Source organism: Artemia sp. Qi Xiang Cuo, chromosome 13, assembly GCF_049724085.1.
Source record: "Artemia sp. Qi Xiang Cuo chromosome 13, ASM4972408v1, whole genome shotgun sequence".
Classification (NCBI taxonomy): domain Eukaryota; kingdom Metazoa; phylum Arthropoda; class Branchiopoda; order Anostraca; family Artemiidae; genus Artemia; species Artemia sp. Qi Xiang Cuo.
Window position 1 is genome coordinate 6,954,311 of NC_142806.1, and position 19,940 is coordinate 6,974,250.

General features: G+C 32.3%; 1 protein-coding gene across 1 annotated transcript; it reads left to right on the top strand.

The window, feature by feature from the left end:
- Positions 1–1,017: 1,017 nt before the first annotated feature.
- On the top strand, positions 1,018–1,779 carry LOC148944886 (general transcription factor IIF subunit 2-like). The gene has a single exon (XM_089099412.1). It carries the CDS (start codon positions 1,018–1,020, stop codon positions 1,777–1,779), a length of 762 nt encoding a protein of 253 aa, XP_088955538.1.
- The last annotated feature ends 18,161 nt before the right edge of the window (positions 1,780–19,940 follow it).

The window sequence follows — 19,940 nt, forward strand, 5'->3', positions numbered from 1 at the left end:
TTTGATATATTTATTGTTATCAAAAATTGTATCTATTGGTTTTCTAGTGTTTCGGTTACCATTGGGCCGGGTCGCTCCTTACTTACAGTTCGTTACCACGAACTGTTTGAAAGCTTGGTAGGAGTTTGACAAAAACTTAACAGGTTCAAACCAAATATCCAGCAACAGCAAGACTCTAACCCACATCCTCATGAACAAAGAATTTCAAATCCATCGTACTAACTACTCGGCTAGGACGAGTTTTGTCAATTTGTCAACTGACCTAAATAGATTCGTCGATTTTTTAATAGATTTCAATAAAATGTATGGAGAATTACACATACAAGTACAAAAGCAAAGGCGTATAAAAATTTAATTAGCGTGTAATGGCTGGTACTACTATTAAGAAGTTACTGCAGCTCCAAGCCATATATCCTGTTTGTTCCACTCCTTCCCATAAAATAAAGGATCACGACGGAGAACACGACGTTCGCCATCAAGTTGGTGGTATTGTCGGTAATAGTTAATTTACATATCCTATAAAATGTTTATAAGAATAAAACTGGAGATGTGATCTGTACAATATGTTACAATAACCAGCACTAAGTCTTGTCCCTTAGCAACCATAAAGTTGTATGTGGTTACACATGTGCATTTTGTCCTAAGGAAAAAACATTCACCCGCGAAGACGAAAAGACTTTGTATAAATATTTTCAAAAAGATTCGAAGCATGGGCCTTTCCTTCCCATAGTTGACTTATAAATATAAGCTCCGTTTTTACAAAGTTCAATACGGAACTAGCCGCCAAGCACGAATATATAGAACGTATGTAGGTTTTACATGTAGAACTTTTCTAATTTTATAGATTTTCTAAATAAATTAATGAAGTGCAAAAATATTTGAGTAATGCAGTCTATTATTTCTAGTTCTTTTTGATGCAAAACTATGAATATTATTAAAAATACAAAGATTCAAATTGAGCAATTAAGTTACAACCTTTGTATGGGCTGAAACTTGAGGATTTTAAATAAGAAAAAAATGACAAAAGACATGGTTTCCAGAGACCTTGAAGTCGATACGTCCAAATCTAAAAATAGTGTATGGCTTGTTAAAGTCCCGAAGTATATATCGAGCAGATGGGAGAAGTCGAAATCGGATATGCCTGTTGCGACTTTGAAGATTGCTAAAAGTCCTGGTCAGAAGACATTGGTTTCTCTATCTCTCACAGAAGAAGTCTTGAGATTAGAAAGTGATTTGATACCAAAAGACTATAAGATGCTTAGTACTCCTATTCAGGATCAGTCTCTTGGTGATTTTTACGAATATCGGCGGGATAAAAAAGAGGATTTCTTACCTGACGGTGTTAAAATATGTATGGCTGGGAAAGTGATGCAACGTTTAGAATGTGAAGCTGCTATGTCTGTGGAGTATATGACACTTAAAAAAAATGCTATACTTGAAGCTGCTAAACCAGCGCGTATGACTCAGCCATTGGAGAGGGCGATTGTTAATCCAAAGTCAGTGTTTGCTCATAGAGAGCTTATTGAATATGAACAGAGAAAGAAAGCTGAAGGAAAGAAACATCGTGACGATAAGAATGTGGTTACAGACAAACTGTTTAAGGCCTTTGGAAAGTCTAAGTACTATAATCTAAGAGACTTGGTGAAACTAACAAATCAACCAGTAATATATTTGAAAGATATCTTGAATGAGTATTGTGTCTATAATACAAAGGGTCCGCATAAATATACGTGGAAGCTCAAAAAAGAATATTGTAATTATACGACCTCTGACGAATAGAAGTGCGTGGAAAGACTTCTATGTGATTATTCCCAGAAATATACAAGTTTTTCAAATGTCAATTCGGACCAAGTCCGCTTTTGGAGTTTTTGAGGTTTTAAAATCATAGCATTCTTATTCCCAAGTACATTGTCCAACAATGTAAATCGTCAAAAGGCTATGACAAGCTCTAATAGTGCCGAATTCGTTTCATATATCGAACAGAACAGAAAAGCAAAACAAATAATATAGCAATAAAAGAAACACCAATCAAGCATAAAAATGATCAATAAAAATCTAACGCAAAAAAAAAATTATAATAAGGAACGACCTCTTGCCTATACTAAATTATATAGGCAACTTAACTATAGTATAGGTTAGTAAATCACTGAAATAACAAACCATTCCATACATTGGACTTAGTTAGCTACTTGATTGTTTGAGTTTCGTCTCTTACTATTTAAAAGAAGAAAAAAGCCGTAGGCTTTTTCCTGTTTGTATTTATAGTTAAAAAACGAACTCAAATCCAAAGAAACTGAATCCTGTAGTTCATTCATATTATCTTCATTATTTTAGCTAGAATGTAAATAAACAAGTTTCTTTTTTAAATTTTAAATTGAAAAGATACTGCTTTTAATTCAACATATTAAAAGTTTTCCCTGACGGGGAATCGAAACCAACTTCTCTCAGGTAACAAGTGGGCATGCTTACCATTAGACTATCGAAGACTTATGATATAAAAGTTACATATAAGATATGATAATAATTTTTTAATCCGGGTTTAATATTAATCCAGGTTGCAGCGGTAGCTAGCAACCTAGTAAGAGACGATCACGTCCAATGTTAATCCGGGTTGCAGCGGTAGCTACCAACATAGTAAGAGACGATCACGTCCAATGTTAAGAAATATAAAAACCCATAGCTCCTAAAATATCTAATAAGAGACGATCACGTCCAATGTTAAGAAATATAAAAACACATAACTCCTAGAAAATTATAATAATGAACGCCTATACTAAATTTTATACGCCACTTAATTATAGTATAGGTTAGTAATTCAACAGTTATAATAAAGAACAACATCTAGCCCATGTTAACTGAAATATAAATAGGAATTGTGTAATTTTCATCGGTATCATGGCTGTACAGATAGCTGAAACCTAGTAAAGAACGAACCATACCACATATTAGACCAAGTTAGCTGCCTGACTCTCTAGAGTTCGTCTCTTACTATTCAAACTAAGAAAAAGCCATAAGCTTTTTCCTGTTTGTTATCTGGTTGTGAACAGAATCGAAGACCGACATTGCTATCCTCATGTTTTAAAGGCGACGAAACTGCTTTTATATACTTAAAAATGGAAGCAACACAGTTGTAAAACTCTGCATCGATTCTTATTTTAACCGTCTAAAAAGAACTTTTGAATTTAAATTTAATAACTGGATGCTTGAAGTTAATAGTGCACGAAGTCACCGTCGAATAGAAAAATATAGTTATCGAAATTTAGAATTTTGGAGGAACAACATATTAAAAAAGCTGTCAGATGAAAAAATGTAAAGGTAAACCAGAATCGAGAAAGACAGAAAGGTAAAGAAAAAAAAAAACACGATATAGGCTGGAACGTTACGGAGGCTGGAACTTTAAACCAGGACTACATACCAAAATATAGCTCCAAAAATATTATAAGAAAGTCGAAAAATTTTGTAAAAAGTCGTAGTAATGTGGAAATAACGGTTAGGGAAGTAACTTCCAACGATCCATTTATGCCAACTAATGAGGCAATGGCAGAAGTAGCTAAGCTCACCTTTGATGAATTGGCATTATCTACGGTTATAGATATAATTGTGAATAGAATGAATGACAGTGAATTCTATCATCATATTTTAAAGGCAACAAAACTGCTGTCATATTTATTAGAAAACGGAAGAAATATGGTAGTGAAAACCTGCTCAGATTTTTATTATTATGATATAAAAAGGGCTTTCGATCTTAAATTTGGTCAATTTGTTTTACCATCTGGTAAAAAAAATTTTATAATTAAAATCCGGGTTGTTATAATAAAGAACGACCTTTTGCCTATACTAAATTTTATACGCCACTTAATTGTAGTATACGTTAGTAATTCAACAGATAGCATGGTACTGGAACATCGTAGAGAGTTTTGCAATGGCTCATTTTAAAGGAAATTAATGGGTTACATAAAGGATCGATGTGGTTCATTATAAATTATAATCCGGGTTGCAGCGGTAGCTAGCAACCTAGTAAGTGACGATCAGGTCCAATGTTAAGAAATATAAAAACCCATAGTTCCTAACAGAGGATTCAGATCAAAACAAAAAGTACACCATTAGAACCGCCTTGTCCGAAACCCCTGTATAAGAAACTTTCTATCCCTTGGCTTGAACAGCAAGGGAAATATATTGGCATGAAAATCAAGAAAATTGACTTTAACCACGTTATTCTCCTCAAACGGGATATTTTTTTCTTTTTTCTTTTTTTTCTTTTTCTTTTCCACAGATAGCTTGGCACTGGAACATCGTAGAGGGTTGTTCAATAGCTCATTTTAAACAAAATTAATTGGGTTAAAAATCTATAGTAACTAAAATAAATTATTTCTAAAAGAGAATAAATTTTTCCACCAAAAACTGCATTTTTGATGTCTTTTCACACTGCAGTCTTTCAAACATAATCGTATACCAGCGGTAAGATTTGAACCCCCTCCTCCGAAGAGACTGGTGGCTAACACCAGTGTCTTGGACCACTCGGCCAGGCTGCCTCTCATAAATAAATATATATGTGAATTTGGGTTGCAGCAGTAGCTAGCAACCTAGTAAGAGACGATAAGTCCCATGCTAAGAAATATAACAAAACTCCTAAAAATAGAGTAAGATCAAAACAAAAGTACATCATTAGAACTACCTTGTCTGAAACCCTACTAGATAAATAATGAATGTCGTAGCTTTATATTAGAGCTATGAAGTGAATAGAAAAACACGAAATTATATTGTTGTTTCTGATGACGTCATGAAATAATATCATTGCGCCTTGACGTCAATAAAATCATTACGCCTTGACGTCATAATTACTACTTAAGAATTATAATAAAGAACGACCTCTTGCCTCTACTAAATTTTACAGGCCACTTAACTATAGTGTAGGCTAGTACAATTATATTTAAGGCCAATATACTAAAATTTTCCATTAAAAGACGACCATTGGAATAAAAACCCATTACATACATTTGATTTAGTTAGCTATTTGATTGCTTAAGGCTAGTCTCTTACTATTTCAAAGTTACATTAAAAGACGATCATTGGAATTACATGTCAAAGCATACATTGGAATTAGTTAGCCAATTGATTGTTTGAGGTTAGTCTCTTACTATTTCGAAGATATAGTTTATAGAATTAGTTTTATAGAAATAGTCCTGTTTGTTATCATTATAATGCGGGTTGTAGCGGTAGCTAGCAACCTAGTAAGAGATGATCACGTCCAATAGTAAAAAATAAAGTAACCCATAACTCCTGAAAATAGATTCAGATCAAAACAAGAAATACACTATTAGAACTGCCTTATCCAAAACCTATATATACCAAAATTACCGCCCCTTGGCGTGAATGACACGGAAAATATATTGGCATGAAACGCAAGAAAATTGGCTGTAACCACGATATTCTCCACATACGGCACATTTTTTCATTCCGTTTGATTTTCCTCCAAAGCTAGCTGGCCACTGGAAAATCATAGACAGCTGTATAATGGCTCAATTTAAAGAAAATTGCTACATCTACTGCCTTTTGTAATTAAAGAAAAAATTTTTTTTAATAGAATCAAATTTGACAAAAAAACTGCATTTTCATGTACAAGCTTAATGAATGACATTATAATCGTATATATAGGTTATAACCATATATGACGTAGTACGTGAATGCAAAATTTATACACGCTCATCTCTCGAGAAGATGATTTTATTTTATTTTAGTTCTAAGTTCAGGATCGCTAAAGTTTAAAGATCAAACTCTTCCCTATGGTAACTTGCATACGCAACTTCACTATAGTTAAGATTACAGTATTTATATTTTTATATTAAAAGACGATCACTGAAATAACAAACAATTCCATACATTGCACTTAGTTAGCTACTTGATTGTTTGAGTTTCGTCTCTTACTATTTAAAGGAAGAAAAAGCCGTAGGCTTTTTCCTGTTTGTATTTATAGTTAAAAAACGAACTCAAGTCCAAAGAAACTGAACACTGTGGTTCATTCATATTATCTTCATTATTTTAGCTAGAATGTAAATAAACAAGTTTCTTTTTTAAATTATAAATTGAAAAGATAGTGCTTTTAATTCAACATATTAAAAGTTCTCCCCGAAGGGGAATCGAACCCCCTTCTCTCAGGTAATAAGTGGTCATACTTACCATTAGACTATCGGAGACTTGTAAATTAAAAGTTACATATAAGATATGATAATAATTTTTTAATCCGGGTTACATAAAGGCTCGATCATCGAATCCGGGTTGTAGCGGTAGCAAGCAACTTAGTAAGAGACGATCACCTCCAATGTTAAGAAATATCAAACCCCCCAACTCCTAAGAAAAGATTCAGATCAAAACAAAAAGTACACCATTAGAACCGCCTTGTCTGAAACCCCTATAAAGGAAACTTACCGCCCTTTGGCTTAAATAACAAAGAAAATATATTGGCTTGAAAATCAAGAAAATTGACTTTTACCACGTTACTCTCCACAAACGGGATATTTTTTTCTTTCCGCTTGTTTTTCCTCCTCAGCTACCTGGGCACTGGAAAATCATAGAGAGCTGTATAATAGCTCATTTTAAAGGAAATTGCTACATCTAGTGCCTTTTGTAATTAAAAATAAAATACTTTTTAAAGTAGAATCAATTTTTTCAAAAAAAATTGCATTTTTGATGTATTTTCATGCTGCAGTCTTTTCAAAGATATTTGAATTTTGAAGCAGTCAAACAGTTCATGGTAATGAACTCTATAGTAATAATAGCTACTTGTCTCAATAGTAACCGAAACTCCTGGAACCAAAATTTTCTTTTTTGGCTTAATCTCTAAAATTATTATGTAAACTGCAAAAATATTTATGATGCCTCATCAGTAATAGTAATTTTTTAATTTAAACAACAAAAATACAGGAAAAATTCTAAAATTAGTTTTGTTTTTTGTCTCCTGGAAGAAAAATTTTTTTCATCTCAGTTCAAAGTTATTATTGTATCATGGAACCAAACTTTTTTTGGTTTGTAAAACGTAAAGTATTCCGGGTTGCAGCGGTAGCTAGCAACCTAGTAAGAGACGATCACGTCCAATGTTAAGAAATATAAAAACCCATAGTTCCTAACAGAGGAGTCAGATCAAATTAAAAAGTACACCATTAGAACCGCCTTGTCCAAAACCCCTGTATAAGAAACTTTCTGTCCCTTGGCTTGAACAGCAAGGGAAATATATTGGCATGAAAATCAAGAAAATTGACTTTAACCACGTTATTCTCCCCAAACGGGATATTTTTTTCTTTTTTCTTTTTTCTTTTTCTTTTCCACAGATAGCTTGGCACTGGAACATCGTAGAGGGTTGTTACATTAAAGAACGAACTTTTGTCCATAGTAACTGAAGTATTATAAGTTATCTGAGTTGTAGCGGTAGCTATCCGGGTTGCAGCGGTAGCTAGCAACCTAGTAAGAGACGATCACGTCCAATGTTAAGAAATATAAAAACCCCTAACTCCTAAAAAAAGAGTCAGATCAAAACAAAAAGTACACCATTAGAACCGCCTTTCCGAAACCCCTGTATAGTAAACTTTCTGTTATTCGGTTTGAGGATGACACTCCCTCCACAGTCAATGCAAGGGTTGTAAGTGATTGTAGTTTTTATTATAGGGACGCGATCGTCTCTCACTATATTACTACCACCAAAACCCAGGTTTCTCATTTAAAATCCTTACAACTTCCATTTCAAACAGTTTAATGCTGTTTCATTTTTCTTTCAGATTTCTATGCTTAAATTGCTTTTTCAATACCCACTTTTAGATAAATAATTACCATAATTTTCCACTGTAATTGCAGCTTCAGGTGGTGGGCAGTTTATCACATCATACAGAGCTATAATATACAATTGTTTCAGCTTCATTGCATGAAAGCCATTTTGCCCCTTTTTTGCCCGTACAACACCATGATCCCTTGAAAGGTAAAAATACTTCATTCCTCCCATCATAATACCGTTCTCAGAAAACTCATCTGAATCATATTTTGATACAAACGCTTTCAATTCAGCTGCTGTGGCAGAAAATTCCCTAGACTTTGCCCAAACTGACCCATCAACACCAATAATAGCAACTTCCGAAATACCTTTTGATAGCAATTGACTTTTAATATGATCAATCCAAGAATTCATCTTAATAATTATTCAATTCAATAATATATTTTCACCCCATAAACTGACGTAACGAGTCACTTGAAGCAAAACGAAAAGTATACTAATTTAAAAATGTTTAGGTATTTTTCTGGTTTGAATTAGAAAATTAAAATTATTTCTCAGAAACCATAAAAATTTTTGCAGTTTGCAGTTAAATAAAATCATTTTGTTTAAAATTTTTAGATATTATTTTAGTTTCAATTGACGAATTAGATTTTGTTTATGTTAAGTAGTTAGAAACTAACAAAAAACAAAACTAATTTTTTTTTTGTTTGAATTAAAAAAAAAACTATTCCTCAGACATCATAAATAATTTTGCAGTTAGCAGCTAAATAAAATTATTTTATTTAAAATTTTCAGGAATTTTTACAGTAAAGAACGATCGCTCAAGCATAGTAACTGATATATGGTGGTTCCAGGGGTAGTTACTTGTGGTTCGTCTCTTACTATTTCAAAAAAGAAAAAGCCGTAGGCTTTTTCCTGTTTGTAATGATATAGCATAAAACGAATTCCAAGTTGTAACTGACGTCATCCTGGTTGTTATATAGTAAAGAACGAACTCTTGCCCTTAGTTACCTACTGTGTCTTGTCAAATTAGCTAATTAATTTCATCTAATTTTGTTTAAAAATAATTCCCACACCGGGATTCGAACCCAAGACAATTAATTGAAAGTCAACTACCCTAAACCACTAAACCATATAAGATATATATAGAAAGCTAATTAATTGTTTTATGATCTCTTATAGCATAAATTTCATCGGTTATAGCTGATCCGGGTTGCAGCGGTAGCTAGCAACCTAGTAAGAGACGATCACGTCCAATGTTAAAAAATATAAAACCCCCCAACTCCTAAAAAAAGAGTCAGATCAAAACAGAAAGTACACCATTAGAACCGCCTTATCCGAATCCTCTATAAAGGAAACTTACCGCCCTTTAGCTTGAATAACAAAGAAAATATATTGGCTTGAAAATCAAGAAAATTGACTTTTACTACGTTATTCTCCACAAACGGGATATTTTTTCTTTCCGCTTGATTTTTCTCCTCAGCTAGCTGGGCACTGGAAAATCATAGAGAGCTGTATAATAGCTCATTTTAAAGGAAATTGTAACATCTAGTCACTTTTGTAATTAAAAATAAAATACTCTTTAAAGTAGAATCAATTTTGTCAAAAAAATTGCATTTTTGATGTATTTTCATACTGTTTTCTTTTCAAAGATATTTGAATTTTGAAGCAATCAAACAGTTCATGATAATGAAACCTAGTTTTGACTTCAGAATCTCTTAAGTTATTATGTAAACTGCAAAAATATTTATTATGTCTAACCAATAATACTAATTTTTTAATTCAAACTAGAGCAATACCTGACAATTTTTGAATTAGTTTTGTTTTTTGTCTCCTGGGACCAAAATTTTCTTTTTTGGCTTAATCGCTAAAGTTATTATGTAAACTGCAAAAATATTTATGGTGCCTAATCAGTAATAGTAAGTTCTTAATTTAAACAACAAAAATACATGAAAATTTTATAATTAGTTTTACTTTTTGTCTCCTGGAAGAAAAATCTTTTTCATCTAACTTCAAAGTTATTATTGTATCCTGGAACCAAATTTTTTTTGGTTTGTAACCCGTAAAGTACGTACCTCCATATTATTGTCTTATAATTGCAAGTATCTTAGTTTTCAGTCTATAATCGCTAAACTTATTATGTAAATTGCAAAAATATTTATGGTGTCTAACCAATAATACTACTTTTGTAATTCAAACAAGATAAATACCTGAAAATTTTTAAATTAGTTTTGTTTTATGCCAGGTTTTAGATACTCGACACGGGGTATTGTGTACTTAATAATTTTAAACCTTGAAAAAATATGGTCTCACGCGAGTGGAAAAAAAGAAAGAATAACCAAAAAAAATATCAAAATATAGCAATCCAAATTTATACTAATAGAAAACTTTAATAAACAAAAAATAAAGCTAATATCCTGAAATATCAGAAAAGTTTATTTAAAAGAGATAAAAATGCCACCAAACGCAATAAAGCTCGAGAACGCGTAAGGATTGCTACTAAGATGTCTTGTGATCCAGGATTTAAGATCCGGGTTGCAGCGGTAGCTAGCAACCTAGTGAGAGACGATCACGTCCAATGTTAAGAAATATAAAATCCCATAGCTCCTAAAAAAGAAGTCAGATCAAAACAAAAGGTACACCATTAGAACTGCCTTGTCCGAAACCCCTGTATAGGAAACTCTCTTTCATTTGGCTTGAACAGAAAGGGAAATATATTGGCTTGAAAAATAAGAAAATTGAATTTAACCACGTTATTCTTCACAAACGGGATATTTTTTTCTTTCCGCTATTTTTCCTCCTTAGCTAGCTTGGCACTGGAAAATCATAGAGAGCTGTATAATAGCTCATTTTATAGGAAATTGCTACATCTAGTCACTTTTGTAATTAAAAATAAAATACTTTTTGAATTAGATTCAATTTTGTCCAAAAACTTGCATTTTGATGTATTTTCATGCTGCAGTATTTTCAAAGATATTTGAATTTTTAAGCAATCAAACAGTTCATGGTAATGAACTCTATAGTAATAATAGCTACTTGTCTCAATAGTAACCAAGACTCTAAAGAACGAAACTTTAATACCAATAGATACATAAAAGCAAACAGTTCATGATAACGAACTGTATGTTGTTTGTATAGTAAGAGCGACTCGTCTCAATAGTAAAACTTGCTACATCTAGTTCCTTCTGTAATTAAAGATAAAATATTTTTTAATAGTTTCGGTTTGCAGCGGTATCTAGGAACCTAATTAAAAGAGATCATTTGAAGAATATACGAATATACCATTGTATATATTGGACTTAGTTAGCTGCTCGATTCCTTGAAAAAAAAAATCTTATTTTTCAACTGAATCCGGGTTGCAGCGGTAGCTAGCAACCTAGTAAGAGACTATCACGTCCAATGTTAAGAAATAAAATCCGGGTTCTAGCGGTAGCTAGCAACCTAGTAAGAGACGATCACCTCCAATGTCAAGAAATATAAAACCCCCCAACTCCTAAAAAAAGAGTCAGATCAAAACAAAAAGTACACCATTAGAACCGCCTTGTCCGAATCCTCTATAAAGGAAACTTACCGCCCTTTGGCTTGAATAACAAAGAAAATATATTGGCTTGAAAATCAAGAAAATTGACTTTTACCACGTTATTCTCCACAAACGAGATATTTTTTTCTTTCCGCTTTTTTTTTTCTGCTCAGCTAGCTGGGCACTGGAAAATCATAGAGAGCTGTATAATAGCTCATTTTAAAGGAAATTGCAACATCTAGTCACTTTTGTATTTAAAAATAAAATACTTTTTAAAGTAGAATCAATTTTGTCAAAAAAATTGCATTTTTGATGTATTTTCATACTGCAGTCTTTTCAAAGATATTTGAATTTTGAAGCAATAAAACAGTCCATGTAATGAACTCTATAGTAATAATAGCTACTTGTCTCAATAGTAACCGAAACTCCTGGAACCAAAATTTTCTTTTTTGGCTTAATCGCTAAAATTATTATGTAAACTGCAAAAATATTTATGATACCTAATCAGTAATAGTAATTTTTTAATTTAAACAACAAAAATACATGAAAATTCTAAAATTAGTTTTGCTTTTTGTCTCCTGGAAGAAATTTTTTTTCATCTCAGTTCAAATTTATTATTGTATCCTGGAACCAAGCTTTTTTTGGTTTGTAACCCGTAAAGTACATATCTCCATATTATTGTCTCATAATTGCAATTATTTTAGTTTTCAGTCCAGAATCACTAAACTTATTATGTAAACTGCAAAAATATTTATGGTGTCTAACCAATAATACTAATTTTGTAATTCAAACAAGATAAATACCTGAAAATTTTAAAATTAGTTTTGTTTTATGCTAGGTTTTAGATACTCGACACGGGATTTTGTGTGCTTAATAATTTTAAACCTTGAAAAAATATGATCTCACGCGAGTGGAAAAAAAGAAAGAATAACCAAAAACAATATCAAAATAGAACAATCCAAATTTCTACTAATAGAAAACTTTACTACACAAAAAATAAAGCTAACATCCTGAAATATCAGAAAAGTTTATTTAAAAGAGATAAAAATGCCACCAAACGCAATAAAGCTCGAGCACGCGTAAGGATTGCTACTAAGATGTCTTGTGATCCAGGATTTAAGAAAATGAAATATGACAGAGCAAAACAGAGGTATCTTACGGATCAGGGGTATCGAGAAGGGAAAATTGAGACAGCGAAACAAAAGAGCAAGGAAAGGTATGATAACGATATAGATTACCGAAACAAACATAAGAAAAAAGTTGCTACCAGAATAATGGGTAGATACTGGGGTTACAAAAGCTATATCCGGGTTGCAGCGGTAGCTAGCAACCTAGTAAGAGACGATCACCTCCAATGTTAAGAAATATAAAACCCCCCCACTCCTAAAAAAAGAGTCAGATCAAAACAAAAAGTACACCATTAGAACCGCCTTGTCCGAATCCTCTATAAAGGAAACTTACCGCCCTTTGGCTTGAATAACAAAGAAAATATATTGGCTTGAAAATCAAGAAAATAGACTTTTACCACGTTATTCTCCACAAACGGGATATTTTTTTCTTTCCGCTTTTTTTCTGCTCAGCTAGCTGGGCACTGGAAAATCATAGAGAGTTGTATAATAGCTCATTTTAAAGGTAATTGCAACATCTAGTCACTTTTGTAATTAAAAATAAAATACTTTTTAAAGTAGAATCAATTTTGTCAAAAAAATTGCCTTTTTGATGTATTTTCATACTGCAGTCTTTTCAAAGATATTTGAATTTTGAAGCAATAAAACAGTTCATGGTAATGAACTCTATAGTAATAATAGCTACTTGTCTCAATAGTAACCGAAACTCCTGGAACCAAAATTTTCTTTTTTGGCTTAATCGCTAAAATTATTATGTAAACTGCAAAAATATTTATGATGCCTAATCAATAATAGTAATTTTTTAATTTAAACAACAAAAATACATGAAAATTCTAAAATTAGTTTTGCTTTTTGTCTCCTGGAAGAAAAATTTTACAATAAAGAACGACACCTAGCCCATGTTAACTGAAACATAAATAGGGATTATGTAATTCCCATCAGTATCATGGCTGTTCACATTAAAAGACGATCATTGGAATAACATACCACTGCATACATTGGACTTAGTTAGCTACTTGATTGCTTGAGGCTCGTCTCTTACTATTTCAAAGAAGAAAAAGCCATAGGTTTTTTCCTGTTTGTAATAATATAGCATGAAATTACATTAAAGGACGATCATTTGAAGATCCGGGTTGCAGCGGTAGCTAGCAACCTAGTAAGAGACGATCACCTCCAATGTTAAGAAATATAATACCCCCCAACTCCTAAAAAAAGAGTCAGATCAAAACGAAAAGTACACCATTAGAACCGCCTTGTCCAAATCCTCTATAAAGAAAACTTACCGCCCTTTGGCTTGAATAACAAAGAAAATATATTGGCTTGAAAATCAAGAAAATAGACTTTTACCACGTTATTCTCCACAAACGGGATATTTTTTTCTTTCCGCTTTTTTTCATGCTCAGCTAGCTGGGCACTGGAAAATCGTAGAGAGTTGTATAATAGCTCATGTTAAAGGCAATTGCAACATCTAGTCACTTTTGTAATTAAAAATAAAATACTTTTTAAAGTAGAATCAATTTTGTCAAAAAAAATTGCATTTTTGATGTATTTTCATACTGCAGTCTTTTCAAAGATATATAATACAGAACGACCTTTTACCTATACTAAATTTTTGACACCACTTAATTATAGTATAGGTTAGTATATCCGGGTTGCAGCGGTAGCTAGCAACCTAGTAAGAGACGATCACCTCCAATGTCAAGAAATATAAAACCCCCCAACTCCTAAAAAAAGAGTCAGATCAAAACAAAAAGTACACCATTAGAACCGCCTTGTCCGAATCCTCTATAAAGAAAACTTACCGCCCTTTGGGTTGAATAACAAAGAAAATATATTGGCTTGAAAATCAAGAAAATAGACTTTTACCACGTTATTCTCCACAAACGGGATATTTTTTTCTTTCCGCTTTTTTTCATGCTCAGCTAGCTGGGCACTGGAAAATCGTAGAGAGTTGTATAATAGCTCATGTTAAAGGCAATTGCAACATCTAGTCACTTTTGTAATTAAAAATAAAATACTTTTTAAAGTAGAATCAATTTTGTCAAAAAAATTGCATTTTTGATGTATTTTCATACTGCAGTCTTTTCAAAGATATCCGGGTTGCAGCGGTAGCTAGCAACCTAGTAAGAGACGATCACCTCCAATGTCAAGAAATATAAAACCCCCCAACTCCTAAAAAAAGAGTCAGATCAAAACAAAAAGTACACCATTAGAACCGCCTTGTCCGAATCCTCTATAAAGGAAACTTACCTCCCTTTGGCTTGAATAACAAAGAAAATATATTGGCTTGAAAATCAAGAAAATTGACTTTTACCACGTTATTCTCCACAAACGGGATATTTTTTTCTTTCCGCTTTTTCTTTCTGCTCAGCTAGCTGGGCACTGGAAAATCATAGAGAGCTGTATAATAGCTCATTTTAAAGGAAATTGCAACATCTAGTCACTTTTGTATTTAAAAATAAAATACTTTTTAAAGTAGAATCAATTTTGTCAAAAAAATTGCATTTTTGATGTATTTTCATACTGCAGTCTTTTCAAAGATATTTGAATTTTGAAGCAATAAAACAGTCCATGTAATGAACTCTATAGTAATAATAGCTACTTGTCTCAATAGTAACCGAAACTCCTGGAACCAAAATTTTCTTTTTTGGCTTAATCGCTAAAATTATTATGTAAACTGCAAAAATATTTATGATGCCTAATCAGTAATAGTAATTTTTTAATTTAAATTACATAAAGGACCGATATAGCTCGACATAAATGGTGTTTGTCAATTATTACATTAAAAGTCGATCATTGGAATAAAAAATTATTGTATACATTGGACTTAGTTAGCTACTTGATCCGGGTTGCAGCGGTAGCTAGCAACCTAGTAAGAGACGATCACGTCCAATGTTAAGAAATATAAAAACCCATAGCTCCTAACAGAGGAGTCAGATCATAACAAAAAGTACACCATTAGAACCGCCCTGTCCGAAACCTCTATAAAGGAAACTTACCGCCTTTTGGCTTGAATAACAAAGAAAATATATTGGCTTGAAAATCAAGCAAATTGACTTTTACCACGTTATTCTCCACAAACGGGATATTTTTTCTCTTTTCTTTCTTTTCCAGAGATAGCTTGGCACTTGAACATCGTAGAGAGTTGTTCAATAGCTCATTTTAAAGGAAATTAATTGGGTTAAAAACCTTTTGTAACTAAAATAAATTATTTCTAAAAGAGAATAAATTTTTCCACCAAACACATTTTTCACACTTTTCACACTCCAGTATTTCAAACATTATACCAGCGGTAAGATTTGAACCCACGCCTCCGAAGGGACTGGTGGCTAACACCAGTGCCTTGGACCACTCGGCCAGGCTGCCTCTCATAAATAATATATATGTGAATCTGAATTGCAGCAGTAGCTAGCAACCTAGTAAGAGACGATCAGTCAAATGCTAAGAAATATAACAAAACTCCTAAAAATAGAGTCAGATCAAAACAAAAGTACATCATTAGAACTACCTTGTCTGAAATCCTACTAGATAAATAATGAATGTCGTCATAGTTTTATATTAGAGCTATGACGTGAATAGAAAAACACGATATTATGTTGTGGTTTCTGAAGACGTCATGAAATAATATCATTGCGCTATGACGTCAATAAAATCATTACGCCGTGACGTCATAATTACTATATAAGAAGCGTCAGAACTGTAAATGTTCTCGTTCATAATTACATAATTTACATTAAATCCGGGTTGCAGCGGTAGCTAGCAACCTAGTAAGAGACGATCACGTCCAATGTTAAGAAATATAAAAACCCATATAGCCCTAAAAAAGGAGTCAGATCAAAACAAAAAGTACACCATTAGAACCGCCTTGTCCGAAACCCCTTGAAAAGAAACTTACCGCCCTTTGGCTTGAACAGCAAGGGAAATATATTGGCTTGAAAATCAAGAAAAGGGGCAGCTACTACAACATTCTGCCTTAACGGGATATTATTTTCTTTCTTTTTTTCTTTTCCACAGATAGCTTGGCACTGGAACATCGTAGAGGGTTATTCAATAGCTCATTTTAGAGGAAATTAATTGGGTTGAAAACCTTTTGTAACTAAAATAAATTATTTCTAAAAGAGAATAAATTTTTCCACCAAAAACTGCATTTTTGATGTCTTTTCACGCTGCAGTCTTTTCAAAGATATTTGAATTTTGAAGCAATCAAACAGTTCATGTTAATGAACTTTATAGTAATTTACATTAAAAGATGATCACTGAAATAACAAACCATTCCATACATTGGACTTAGTTAGCTACTTGATTGTTTGAGTTTCGTTATAATAAAGAACAACCTTTTGCCTATACTAAATTTTATACGCCACTTAATTATAGTATAGGTTAGTAATTCCACAGATAGACTGGCACTGGAACATCGTAGAGAGTTGTTTAATGGCTCATTTTAAAGGAAATTGATGGGGTTAAAACCTTTTGTAATTTTATAATATTATATTAAAAGACGATCATTACAAGAATAAACCATTGCAAACATTGGACTTAGTTTGCTGCCTGATTCTTTGAGAGTCGTCTCTTACTAATTCAAAGAAGAAAAAGCCGTAGGGTTTTTCCTGTTTGTAATCATGATTTACATAATATTGGTTGTCAAACAGTTTATATTTTACCAGGGGTGATTTACTTTAAATTATAATAAAGAACGACCTTTTGCCTATAATAAATTTTATACGCTACTTAATTATAGTATAGGTTAGTAATTCAACAGATAGCTTGGCACTGGAAAATCGTAGAGTTCAATGGCTCATTTTAAAGGAATTAATGGGGTTAAAAACCTCTTGTAATTAAAACAAGTTATTTTTATTACATTAAGAAGTTTTAATTATGTTCCTTAAGAAATCATCATAAGTACAGTAAGATGCAATAAAGAACGAACTCTAACCTATAGTAACTTAAAGGTGTGTATGGGAGTTACAGTAAATCCGGTTTGAAGCGGTAGATAGCAACTTAGTAAGAGACGATCACATCCAATGTTAAGAAATATAAAAACCCATAACTCCTGAAAAAAGTCAGATCAAAACAAAAAGTACACCATTAGAACAGCCATGTCTCGAAAAGTGGCAGCTACTACAGCAATCTCACTAAACGGCATCTTTTTTTCCTTCTTCTTTCTTTTCCACAGATAGCTTGGCACTGGAACATCGTAGAGAGTTGTTCAATGGCTCATTTTGAAGGAATCTCTAGATCTAGTGCCAATTGTAATTAATTTTTTTTTATAGAATCTTTTTTTTACGAAATACTTCATTTTTTATGTACAATATTGATCAATGACGTCATAGTCGTTGGATGTATTTAGTATATAAATGCTCGATCATCGAATAAAGCTGAAACTAAAGCTGAAGTAAAGGACAATTATGCCTCCATATATTCACAGTGATGTCTAATATTTCCCATTACATCTGTAAACTGTTCCACAGTTGCCGGTCCATACCTTGGAAGTTTTTCATTAAACATGCAACATTTATTTTGGATATTACCATGAAGTTTTGCCAAAGCATTTCTAGCCGACTTTTCAACAAAATCCACTCTTTCAGAGAGAATTTTAATCTTTAATTTTGAGTCTTTTTCGTAATCCCGGTAAAACATTTTTAAAATGTTTCTCAATTTACAAAGATCAGCCTGCATTGTTGCCATCTTTTTGGACTTCTGAATATAATTTTTAACTATTATGTAAACTGCAAAAATATTTTATGATATCTGAACAGTAAGTTTAATCTTTTCATTCCAATTAACAAAATACCTGAAAATTTAAAAATTAGTTTTAATTTTTGTTAGGTTATTGGTAGTTGATATCCGGGTTGCGGCGGTAGCTAGCAATCTATTAAGAGACGATCACGTCCAATGTTAAGAAATATAAAAACCCATAGCTCCTAAAAAAAGAGTCAAATCAAAACAAAAAGTACACCATTAGAACCGCCTTGTCCGAAACCCCTGTATAGGAAACTTTCTGTCCCTTGGCTTGAACAGCAAGGGACATATATTGGCTTGAAAATCAAGAAAATTGACTTTAACCACGTTAGTCTCCCCAAACGGGATATTTTTTTTTCTTTTTTTGTATCCAGAGATAGCTTGGCACTGGAACATCGTAGAGGGTTGTTCAATAGCTCATTTTAAAGGAAATTAATTGGGTTAAAAATCTATAGTAACTAAAATAAATTATTTCTAAAAGAGAATAAATTTTTCCAATAAAAACTGTATTTTTGATGCAGTGACGTCATAATTACTATATAAGAAACGACAAAACTGTAAATGGTCTCATTCATGAATATATAATGGCTAGATCAAAGCAAGCTACACGCAAGTTAAAAAATCAGTACTAAAAAATCAAGAAAAGTGGCAGCTACTACAACATTCTGCCTAAACGGGATATTTTTTCTCTTTTCTTTGTTTCCAGTATAATAAAGATCAAACTCTTCCCTATACTAACTTGCATACGCAACTTTACTATAGTTAAGATTACAGTATTTATATTTTTTTTACATTAATATAATTAAGAACGAACTTCTGCCCAAAGTAAATGATAAATTTTCCAGTGAAGATCCAGATTGCAGTGGTAGCGTATAGTGGGGATTATAGTAAAGAATGAATTATATTAAAGGATGAATTAAAATTAAATATAATAAAGAACGACCTTTTACCTATACTAAATTTTATACACCACTTAATTATAGTATAGGTTAGTATATCCGGGTTGCAGCGGTAGCTAGCAACCTAGTAAGAGACGATCACCTCCAATGTTAAGAAATATAAAACCCCCCAACTCCTAAAAAAAGAGTCAGATCAAAACAAAAAGTACACCATTAGAACCGCCTTGTCCGAATCCTCTATAAAGGAAACTTACCGCCCTTTGGCTTGAATAACAGAGAAAATATATTGGCTTGAAAATCAAGAAAATAGACTTTTACCACGTTATTCTTCTCAAACGGGATATTTTTTTCTTTCCGCTTTTTTTTCCTGCTCAGCTAGCTGGGCACTGGAAAATCATAGAGAGTTTTATAATAGCTCATTTTAAATGCAATTGCAACATCTAGTCACTTTTGTAATTAAAAATAAAATACTTTTTAAAGTAGAATCAATTTTGTCAAAAAAATTGCATTTTTGATGTATTTTCGTACTGCAGTCTTTTCAAAGATATTTGAATTTTGAAGCAATAAAACAGTTCATGGTAATGAACTCTAAAGTAATAATAGCTACTTGTCTCAATAGTAACCGAAACTCCTGGAACCAAAATTTTCTTTTTTGGCTTAATCGCTAAAATTATTATGTAAACTGCAAAAATATTTATGATGCCTAATCAGTAATAGTAATTTTTTAATTTAAACAACAAAAATACATGAAAAGTATAAAATTAGTTTTGCTTTTTGTCTCCTGGAATAAAAATTTTTACAATAAAGAACGACACCTAGCCCATGTTAACTGAAACATAAATAGGGATTATGTAATTCCCATCAGTATCATGGCTGTTTACATTAAAAGACGATCA

Coding starts and splice junctions, on each gene's coding strand:
- LOC148944886 (XM_089099412.1), top strand. CDS start 1,018: ATGACAAAAGACATGGTTTCCAGAGACCTTGAAGTCGATACGTCCAAA.